Genomic DNA, 12,087 nt, shown 5'->3' with positions numbered 1-12,087 from the left:
TGGCTGTAAGGACCTTTGAAATAACTGAAATCATTTGGCGAAGTGATTTGGACATGTAATGCGGTCAAGACCTGCCTGGAACTACTTTAGCTGTGAGTTTTCCTGAAAATAATTGCACACATTATGTTGATCAACCAATCAGAATCAACCATTCAGCAGTCCCATAGTATAAAGGATAAATAAATGATATACCTAAGTTACAAAGTATTGACATGAAAAACCACCTACTTTCTGCAGCAAATTAAATGTTTTTGAGCTGGATGGAAGGTAGCTGTCAGTGTTAGTATGGTCTCCAGAACATGCTGCTTATGAATCAAATCTTGGCAATGTGCCATATGCACTAAACAAGTGATTAAGCAGACAGGACACACTGAGCAGGTGGTGGCCACTTGTCCCTCTTACACTCCACCCTATATCACTACTCATCGTTTGCACCTCATTTCCCCATTCTCCTTTCATCTGCTTGTCAGCTGATATCCTCAAACAAAGGCCTCTTAAATGAAACAACAATGTGTCAAAGCTGTGACACAACACAGATTCTACCGCACACCATTTGGTGCACTTGACGAACTGAGGGGAGTTCGAGGAATGAATCTGACTTCCCATAATAAATTTGGTCTGCATGGCTGTATGCCTTACAGCAGAATTTATTCTGATTAGACAGTTGCTAATTGTGAATTATGTATCCTTCAAGTAATAGCTTTAAGTAATAGCCTATGACAATTCCAATTCCTAGAAAAACAAATTTGAGAACCAAAAAAGAAGAAAAGCTACATCCCTGCTTCCAACATGAGAAGAGTGATTTGAGAATATGAGAATGATGTATGAATGAACACCCACCTGCGATGATGGCAGGATTATTCTGGCCCCCTTCCGGCTTGACCCACAGCTCTAATGTGAAGCGGGAACGAGGAAGTTCTATGCCAAATGCAGGGTTCACCTTTAGTTGCTCCGCCTGACCTCTGAAATACACAGCTGTCATCCACTTTGCAGGCACATCTCGTACATCGGCCCTCCATAGCTCCCCAGTAGTGCTCTGCAGCCCTTCTTGCTCTCCAGAGTACTCATCACTATCTTTAGAGTAGTCGATATGGTGGATATTGGTGTCCTGCGTATCATTGGGGGCATCTTCTTCTTTGTTGAACTCTGGAAGGCTCCGTGCAACCCTACTTGGTAAGGGCAAGCTGTCTATCAAATCACCACCCTGTTCTGTCTGTAAAGGGTGTCCTTTCGATATGGATTTAAAGGGTCTGTGTGACTTAGTAGATCCAGGCGCAGTGTCCTCCTGTGATTGTTTGCCTTCTTTCTTCAATATGAAAGTCTCTTCTTGTAGTTCATAATATTTTCCCTTCTCATTACTATCCCAGTTAGTTAATTCAATCGCATTCGTGTCACTAGAGCCGCACTCACCTGAACACGACCTCGCCGTTTTAGTTTTCCTTAAGTGCAAGTCTATCAGGCGAGCGTACTTTCCGACTACACCCACAAGGGGGAAGTGTTGCGCCGTGGAGCGCGGCGGCCGCTTGCGGCTGATAGAGCCGCACTGCTCTCCAGCCAGCGCTCGGTCCGCTCTCTGTGCCAGTGTCCGCTTATACTTCTGGATATGATCTGACTGAGCGCTGTTCAGCAGCCATGTGTAAAATACTGCGAGAAAAATAGCCAGTAGTCTAAAAAACGTCATTTTATTGAGGAGATAGCGCGGACATCTGTTTGATTGTTTTGAATTGCACTTGGGAAGGGAGATAGCCTAAAATTTAATTCGCTTTAATTGTTTTGGGTGCCTTTTTTTCTTATCAACGATAGCATATACTGTGTTTAAGTTAAAATAGGTGTTAATGAAAATCTTTTTTATTGTTTGAAAAGAAATGTTAACAAGGGAAGTCGAAATTGTCAGTGCATTAAGGTAGATAGCCTGGTCGGCAACTGGATGTCACTAATAACGAGTAGTCTAACTGGCAGCAAACTGTCTACTTTAAGTTTTGTCTCCCCCTTTTTAGGACTTAGCTCCAAACAAATAACATTTCGTGTCTAGTGGATCTCCTCAAACCTGTCTCTGTAGCGCGCTCTGACCGCGCAAAGGTCTAGTTGTCATTCACTCAGTTAATTTACGCGCGGAAAAATGTATCCTCATTGTGGTCGCGTTTGATTGCAGAGACTTACATAGCTTGCTGTGTGCACAGTGTAAGGTTGTTTGAAGAGATGTCACGCTGGAAAAAGGTTATGTGAGGTTGCCACCTTTCACCGGCGCGCAATTGGTCGCGTCCAAATGCTCGCGGTCACACTTCTTCGCCCGAATAAACAGCCAAAATGTTAAAATAAAAATAAAAAGTCGAGGTTTATCTAACAGTGGAGTGTTTCAGATATCAGGGAGCTGTGAAAGTCAGCTTAATTTTTTCCCCCTCACAAATATGGATCAAAATCCAATAATGTGAAGGTACTGAAAGGAGATTGGTCTTTTTGTCATGCTGTTCCGAGTGAAAACGGCTCTTTGGATCACCTTGAGATGGTGCGGAGACTCCTCTTGCGCTCCGTGTGTGTTTATATTCCCAGGCTGAGTCCCGCTGCATGCGCTCTCCACATCTCCACATCAGATCAAACTAACGCGCTAAACGTTTTATCTGTTTCCTGCAGCCTGACATCACAAACCCAGCCCCTTACCCAACCAAAGAAAACTTCATCCAGGTCCAACCCTGCCCCGCATGCACGCTACTCTCACTTTCTCCCCCAGTGCCATTGACATCTAGCTGCTACACCTACTTCTGTACAGTAATGCAAGAGACAGCACATCTGCCTGGCATGTGAAGCAGGGCTGAAACGCTGTAGGAAATAGGAAAAGACAAGTGAGGGATGTGTAAACACTGAGAAATAGAGATGGACCTATGACCAATTCCAGAACACTCTTCTCAAGTTTTAATTGTCTTACCTGCAAAATACTGATCAGAAAAATTAGCAATGTTAACTTACTTACTGGGAAGTTGTGTGTGGGGAGATTAATCATAATGAAACACAAGTTTCAATGTAGTGATGCTCCAGTGTCTTCGAGAATCTGGTGATAAATATAATTACAAATGCATCTCTACCACAGTGAAGCATGGAGGAAGAGCTATGATTATGTGTGGGGAGCCTTTTAATATTGGGGAGCTATACTTCACATGTGAAAAGACATGTAATGCTTTGGAGTACAGGAGAATATTGAACTAAATTAAACTCAAACGAACTGGGAGACTTTTTTCAACTAACTGTTTGAAGCCATTAACATTGAGTGGAACACTGACTCTTCGTACAGTCAAAAAGCTGTCTCAAGTTGAGGAAGGCTCCTGCTATGTGACTTTGTACAGTATTTGTGCGATTCTTGCTAATTACCTGACCAGTGATTTGTGATTAAAACTGTTAAGACCATTAAAATATAATTTTTTTTTTTAGCCCAGTAGTGTAAATTAATATTACTGCTGATCCTGTTTCTGCATCTTAAAAAAATTGATCAATTTTACAATATGCCTTAAATATCAAATGTAAAAATGAAATATATATATATATTAGAAAAAACTGTTAAAACATACAAATAGGCTACTAAGGACAGTTGACAAATTTGTAATTTGTATTTTTTGTATAAAAAATAAAATAGCTATAAGATTAATTTTGATACTAAAATTGTAATTAATGATTTATTTTTTAGAGAGTTTCTTAACTTATTTTACCAAAAATGTTTGCATCTTATATTAAAATCTCCTTTCTTTAAACATGAATAAACTAGTTAACCAGTGATTAGCTGTTGATAAGTAACATTTTCCTGTGTAGGCCTATATATAGCATTAATATTAGGAAGGAATTCTCCCTTTTACACAAATCACATGAAGGCCCCTGAACACAATTCAGCCTCTATACTTCAGAATGATCTGTTAAAATGTATGAAAGACTAATTCAGTATCTAATTTATCTCTGTGTATTTATAATACCTGAGATCCCGTCTGTTATCACCAAACACATTTTCCTGAAATTTTTTACGTATTTAGTTGTGAGAGAGACGATTGCATAATATGATTAGGCCGTGAGACAGAGGGTTGATTGGTACCATTTTGAGGGATTAAACCGCATGGTGATTTTTGTGTAGGTATATGACCCTGTATTTGAAAAATGTGTGATAGCATTAAATTCAAGGTAGTTTTTGGTTATGGAGGACGATTTTCAAAAATGTCAAGAAAAAGGATAAATGAATTTATTTATCTTTAAATAAATTTGATAAAATTTTATACATTTTTATAAAAAAATTTAAAAAAATTAAAATTATAAAAGGATACATTTTTCTCTCTTGTAGTCACTGAACACCTTACCTTGAGGTAGGATGATATAAGTGTTGATTTCTAATGAAAGCTACCATGGATCGAATGCTATCACACATTTTCCAACACTAGAGATGTGTACCTTCATGAAAATCAAAAAGAAATTTAATCCCTCAAAATGGTACCGGTAGCCCAAATTTGGGGTCCCGTCTCATGGCCTAATATGACTGAAGTAAATGTAACTATTTCTGATTATTAAAATGTCGGTTGTGCATATGAGAATTCACACACTACTAAAATCTAAGAGAATCTTTTGTTCTTGTCATTCTGAGTTTTATCATCAAATTAATTCATAGTGCAAGTCAACTTAAATTACTAATGTGACTTTTTTTTTCCCTTCTGTATATGAATTGTGTAGTTACTTCAGTCATTGGGCTGTCATATGAAGACGTGCAGCTATAGGGAAAGCCGTAGTGGTTCCCCGTTATCGTTATAACGACTTATTTATCTTGTCATGTGTGAAAAATCTTGACCGAAAGACCCAGAAATGATGAATTATTTAAATTATATTTTTGATGTTTGTGAATAAACTGCACATTGCAATTTAATGTGCCAGTTCTTTTCTGAGCATTTCAAAGGCAATACAACAGCTTGTGTAATGTCCTATTTCCTCTCATCTAAAGAATCTAAAATGATAGAGAAAAGCTTATTTAGCCATCTCGTTCTTTTCAGAATCATGAAGTGCCATTGTATAAGCACTTTGATCTTACATTAATGCTAATGTGCCATATTTCTTTCCAAAAATATCCAGGAATTCACACTTTCAGCTGAGAGTTCAAACGTGTCAATGTTCGCCTGCCACATTTGAAATATGTGGTCAGAGTGTCTTTACTGTTTTGTACAGTGAATAATAGCCCTGAATGGCACTCAGCACTACATATGGAGTGATGTGACTTGCAAATGAGTAGATTTGTGACCGCACAACAACTCAGCAACCACGTACAACATCTCATCGCAATGGTCAAAAAGTTAGACATGCCGCTGTTTAATTTCCGAAACGTACCATTTTTTTGTCAGGCTCAATTTGCAAAAGGCCCCGACTTGGGGTAACTGGCAGTTACGACAGGGGCCCCTTCAGGGGTAGAAAGGGCCCTAACAGTGGGAGGTAAGAATTCCGCAACCAGCCCAAAGATCTGCCTGCAAAACATTCAGCTTTTTTTGTATCAAAGTGCTTTGAGACACAGCTGCAACTGTGTAAAAAAAAAAAGAGGAAAAAAAGTGAATGGTCGCTCCCGGGCCTCACCCCCCACTGCAAAGGACCTCTAAGAGATTATCCTTCATTTGAGGCTGCCCTACCCCAATCCAATTCTAAATGACCAGAAACGCAATGGGAAAATCCAACCTGATGTGCTGGACAAATAACAAGGAGCCTAGCAAAGTCCAAAGGCAACCCCCATTCACTTATCAGGAGAGGTAGAAAATCAAAAGTAAATCTGTTGCAGATATTTACTACATTTTCAACCAGTGACAAAACTGTTATTCTATCACTTAGGAGACACAACTAACTTCCACAGGGAGCAAATAATTCCACCGAATAGATATTTGAAAAGATACAGTGAGGGAAGCAGGTGTGCACTGTGTGAACTATAACGTCATTTCCTAGTTAGTCATGGCTGGCTTGGCTTTAAGACTGGATTATTCTGAGCGAGCATCTGACGGCATGTTCTTTTTTCTTTATTTCCCTTCCTTATGTTCTAGATATACATCAAAAACATGTCTCAGTGGATTTGACTGCTTTGCAGAGGAAGTTGTCGCTGTTCATCTTCAACAAGCCAGGACTCTATAATGATTTCCAACCACTTTTCTTTATGCTGTGAAAATAAATAAGGCTTAAAAAAGGTTTACCTTAATATTTAAAGTTTTGTGTGTTTCAATTTGTTTTGAGGTGACTCTTTAAATAAAGTGGCATTGTCTCATAGTATTGCCTTTAGTATCGCCTCATAAAAGCACTTTGATGGCATAATATAGGTAAGTGCATCATTTCGGTTTTATATGCTTGCATCCATATGACAGTGTGTTTGCATATGTGTGTGTTGGCAGGCGGGAGGCGGACAGCTGGGAATTGTTACTCATTTTCCTGCATTGCCCAATAATATCGAAGGCAGACATCTGATCCAATTAAAGTGCCTAATGTTTTAACAGATTTTATTTTGTTATTGTTTTTAGGATCACTGGATCTTCACTCCAAGCAAATAATTGGTGTGTCTCAAAAATTAAATGATACACTTTTAACCACAATAAGAAAGACATTCACATAACAAGTCTTAAAATACAGGCTATTCTTTTAGCCAGAGACTAACAACATAATTCATAATTATTTTCCAACAAAGGCATGAATTCAGCATGATATTAACTGTGTTTGTGTGTGTGTGTGTGGTGCAATTTACCACTTTCCTTCCAAAAGACATTGTACTGAACAGTGGCAGATCAGTCAAGTATCTCCAATATATTTGAAGTATATTACTATCAGTTAAAGGGGTTTATTTCTCCCTTTAGAGCCATAACAGAAGCACTAGAGATATATAAATGTTTGAAATGGCAACCACAGTTAGTCCATTTGTAATTGAGACACAGCGCTGGCCAATGTGAGCACACACAACTCATCCAGACATTTTGCCCGATCCCCTCCCATGATGGCTTATCCATTTGGAATTTAAGTTGGCTTTAAACGCTTCTGTTAACTGAGTTAACAGAAGCCTTTAAAGCCAACTTAAATTCCAAATGGATAAGCCAATCAGACAGTGAAAATGTATATGTATCTAATTGAAAATTAAGCTCTAATAGCTGGCATTGTTACTAACAATACCAGCTATTAGAGCTTAATTTCCAATGAGAATCAACAAAAGTAAGTGTTGGAGGGCTTTGAATTTCCCATATTTTTCATTTTATCTATTTTACAGGTGGTTCGTTTTTCCTGTATTTTGAATTACAGACACATTGTGTTTAGGCAAGGCAAGGCAAGGCAAGGCAAGTTTATTTAAGGCAAGGCAAGTTTATTTAGGGTTAATGACAATTTTAATGAAATTACTGGATAATGTCCTAGCAGAAAATTACCAGTATATTTTCCGTTTTTATTTTTTACAGTGTACAATATCATTGACAGGGAAAATCCGTTATGAATAACAATTTAACAAAAAATCTGTTTACATACATTTAAATATATAAAAAATCAATTACTCAGAATAACAATCATTGAAAACAATTTGAATGTTTTATACTCAAACCCCACAAGAATTTAAATCCAATTAGGTGGCAAGTGTCAAGCTGATCTTAATTTGTGTAATTGAGCATTGGAAAATAATATTTGACAGTCAAATATATGCACAGTTAGGCTATATGTGAGTGTCCTTGTTTGAATCTGTATTGTTTCTAAAGATACAATAATAACTCCCCCTGCTGTGTAAAATGAAAACTTCAGTCATGAGTGTCTGTAGGAATCAAAGCTGATTAATCGTATTACACTGCCACCCAGTCTCTGTGTGAACTTCATGCAAATTGTATCCAATAACCTAACATGTAGACTGACACTAGTTAATCTCACTAATATCCTCAAGCTCTTCAGTGATTGACTGGTTAAGATTAGCCTACTTTGAGGAAAAAATAGTCTTTAAATGTATGCACTGTTGCAATCTATTTTCAATGGAATGTAGCTAACACATGCTTAAAAAGTCGCTGAATACCGCTAGATAAGTTCATGCGCTAATTAGCATATTCATTGCGTTGTTACATTGCATTTGCTTTCTTCATATCAGCACTTTACATTTGTTTGCTTCTCTACCACTTTCTGTGCTCTATTTGAAAATAGCATAATACAGCTGAATTGAGACAAAAGCTCTCATGCATCAAAAAAGGACACAAAATCAACATGAATGCACTATAAAAAGTAGTTCATACAACTTGTGCACTTTATTCCAAGTCTTCTGACGTTTTGCGTGAGATAGGCCTAGTACAGACTAAAATGGTTTAGTCAAACTGATTTAGTAATTCACTGATGATCTTCCACAGTGTGTTGTTAACAACTGCAACTAAACATTGAGTCAGTGACTTTAATTTGATAACTAGATCAGTCCAATACTTGTCAAGTCAAGTCACCTTTATTTATATAGCGCTTTTTACAATACAGATTGTATCAAAGCAGCTTTACAGTGAAAGCAGGAATATAATCTATACAGCCGTTCTAGAGAAAACAGTGATGTCATCGTCCAACTCAGTTCAGTTCTTATATAATGGTGTCAATGCAAGCAGATCAATAATAGTGTTAAATATTAAGTGTACTTGTACAACATTAAATTACTTTATACATTTATTAATGTTGAAAACAGTTGTGCATTTATTTGAAAAACAAATCTTTTGTAACGTTATGTCTTTGATCAATATAATGTGTGATTGCTGAATAAAAGTATTAATTTCTTTTAAATAAAAACTTTTGAACGGTTTTGTTCTAAGGTGAGTTAAGGCAGATCTCAACATTTTTAGTGAATAAAGTTGACAGTAAGTATCACTCTAAAAATGCTGGGTTGTTTCAACCCATGTTTGGGTCAAATATGGACAAACTCAACTTTTGGGCTTAAAAATTAATGTAAAAATGTTAACCAACAGTTGGGTTTGTTCATATTTGACCCAAACCAGCATTTTTTTAGAGTGTAGGCTTAACATGGCAATGATAAACTGAAGTTTTGGTCTGTTTTTCATACAAGGCTGTAATAGCTTCAGGAGACTTGTAATATAGTGCACAAATAATATGGGCTATACTTTTATGATACTTTCAGTGCTTTTATGTCCTTATTGAATCTTGAAAGATCCAGTAGCTGATCATCATCAAAGCAGGTAAAAGAAGAATAAAAGCCATGTGAGTTTGGAACAACATGAGCGTGAGTACATGATGACATAATTTTTATTTGTGGATGAAATATCCCTTTATGAAGTCTGATATGATGGAGCCTCTGGTCAAAGATGTACCGATGACAGAGAAAAAGTATGGTACAAGATCAGAGAAGATATTTTGGATCAAGAGGGCAGGTGGTCACACTGTGGGTGGTAGAAAGCTTAGCAGCTTCTACTCTGGCATGGTCTCAAAAAAGTCTGGATCAGAGTGGGTTGTTTATTCGACTGTGGGCTACTGATGTTGACCACTTTGTTTTTGAAGTAGATGAAGATTTTTTTTTTGTGCAAAGCTTAGGACAGAGCAACATCCTGGCTACACTGCTCAGGTAAAGAGGTAAAAAAAAGGACTTCAGCTGAAACCTTCACTGCACAGCTTACACAAACAAATAAAGCTACTGAACAACATCCTGACTACACTGCAAGTAAAGAGGTAAAAAGAAAGTTGACGAGGAATGCAAAAGGGATTCAGCTGAACCCTTCGCTGCACTGCTTTCACAGACAAAAAAAAAAAAACTCTGAACAGTCTAGAGACTATCTATCTATCTATCTATCTTACAATACCGATTGTTTAAAAGCAGCTTTACAGTGAAAGCACTAGAATATAATATACAGCCGCTCTAGAGAAAACAGTGATGTCATCGTCCAGCTCAGTTCAGTTCTCATAATGGTCTCATATAAAATCTCATATAAAAGCTTTTGAGTTAGCCACTGTACATTGTATTTTAACATGTGGTGTCTTTGAGATTTAAACTCTGGTTTGTTAAACCTATAAAATAGAAAAAAATTTAAACAACTAATGATTAATCTCATGGTTTCTTTCTTTTTGTTTTAAGGAAAACCAAAACAAAGCCAATGTAACGGTTTGCCAGTTTTATAAAGTTGCGTATATACCATGGATAGGCTATACATAAACAATTTAGTTGATAATCCTAATGTATTTATTCATGAGTAAAACTAGGCCAGTGGTCAGCATTACATAAAGAGGCTTTGACGTTTTGCTCTAGGCCACAATATAAATTAGCTACATGTAGTCATAGACCTACCTTAAGCATTAATAGTCCATCTGTTTTTAACAACATAAGTTGCTGCATAAGAACGATGGTGATGACTGTTCTTGAATTATTTGATTTGACGGTTAGGTAGTTGGCAATAAGAATTTGAGAACCATTTTTGAGGTTTGGGTAGATTGTTTTGATTGATACCTGCAGTTTTTCTCCAAGCCAGTAAGTGCCGCTGAACTCCGAATCACGCGAACGTTTCATTTGGGGAAGTTCTCGCGTGAACATCCTGCAAACAGTAGTAGTGGGAAGTTCGGATCATTTTACTGACTCGGATCTTTGAGTCTCGTTCAGCAAAATGAACGAATCTTTTTTCGAGTCATTTCGTTCATTTCGTTCATTTCAGCATAATATAATTAAAATGGCATGTTAAATATCCCAACACATCTAGAACTTACGAAAATGTTGATTACATTTGTAAAAAGAATAAAAATAAATTATAGGGTATGCAGCCAAAGCCAAATTATAAGAAACCGAAATTTTTATGAATTGATTGGGTTTTAAGTTCAGGCTATTGCAGTCTGATTCTGTTAGTTCACCTCACCTCCTCATCCGAGACGTTCTTTTGCAACTTCATATTTATCAGGTTTGTTCTCCTCCTCTCGTGTCTCGAGCGAGACGTTGTCGACTCGTCAGTGTGTGACTCTGATCTGCGCTGTCTGCTGGGCCGTGCCGTGTGTGATACAGCAAGGCCGGAAAGAGTAATGATTAGTTCATCTTTCGAGTCTCGAGTTCGGGTTCGGCCGGGTCCGAGTCTTTCGTTCTTCCTGTCAGTCCCATAGAGGCTATGCTGTCAGTACCGGAAAGAGGAATGATTAGTTCATTTTCTTCGAGTCTTCGGGTTTGAGTCCTTCGTTCTTTTGTCACGTGACCGCTGGTATCTCGCATCAAATACAATATTAGATTCGTATTATTGACTGCGTCTGAATGTATATTGTTTTATATTTAGGAATTAAAATACAAAATATGTGAAATAAACATTATCTGAAAAATAAAAGTTCCATCTTATTATTGTCCCTGTCCGTTTCTTTTCTAAATGTTTCTTGTGCATCTGTGGTGTGTTTTATTATATATTATACATTAATTAACTACTATTTTATTATACATTAACTACGTGCTTGTTTGTAAAAAGGTTGTGAATTAGTAGGCTATTCAATACGGTGACAAGTCACGTGACAAAAGAACGAAGGACTCAAACCCGAAGACTCAGAAGATGAACTAATCATTACTCTTTCCGGTACTGACAGCATAGCCTCTATGGGACTGACAGGAAGAACGAAAGACTCGGACCCGGCCGAACCCGAACTCGAAAGATGAACTAATCATTACTCTTTCCGGTACTGACAGCATAGTCTCTATGGGACTGACAGGAAGAACGAAAGACTCGGACCCGGCCGAACCCGAACTCGAGACTCGAAAGATGAACTAATCATTACTCTTTCCGGTACTGACAGCATAGTCTCTATGGGACTGACAGGAAGAACGAAAGACTCGGACCCGGCCGAACCCGAACTCGAGACTCGAAAGATGAACTAATCATTACTCTTTCCGGTACTGACAGCATTGTCTCTATGGGACTGACAGGAAGAACGAAAGACTCGGACCCGTCCCGAACCCGAAGACTCGAGAGAGATGAACTAATCATTTCCAGTACAGATTCAGAAACCATATGTTGCGCAATGCGCATGCGCGATCAGCACAAAATGAACGAATCACTCTCTGAGACAACTCGGTAGTCCCGAGTCATATTAAAGATTCGTTCAAAATGAACGAATCGTTCATGAACGACACATCACTAGCAAACA

At 37.8% G+C, this 12,087-nt stretch overlaps 1 protein-coding gene across 1 annotated transcript in view; it reads right to left on the bottom strand.

Moving 5' to 3' along the window:
- pappa2 (pappalysin 2) overlaps positions 1–2,669 on the bottom strand; it is a 105,173-nt gene extending 102,504 nt beyond the window's left edge. Inside the window, exon 1 of the mRNA XM_056239474.1 lies at positions 841–2,669. Coding sequence (XP_056095449.1) covers positions 841–1,681 — 841 coding nt within the window. The 5' untranslated portion in view covers positions 1,682–2,669. The remainder of the gene's footprint in view (positions 1–840) is intronic.
- Between the last annotated feature and the right edge of the window lie 9,418 nt (positions 2,670–12,087).

The sequence above is a fragment of the Rhinichthys klamathensis genome, unplaced genomic scaffold (genome assembly GCF_029890125.1).
Source record: "Rhinichthys klamathensis goyatoka isolate OS25496 unplaced genomic scaffold, OSU_Roscu_1.1 h1tg000566l_1, whole genome shotgun sequence".
Taxonomy (NCBI): domain Eukaryota; kingdom Metazoa; phylum Chordata; class Actinopteri; order Cypriniformes; family Leuciscidae; genus Rhinichthys; species Rhinichthys klamathensis.
This window is presented reverse-complemented; position numbering and strand designations above follow the sequence as displayed.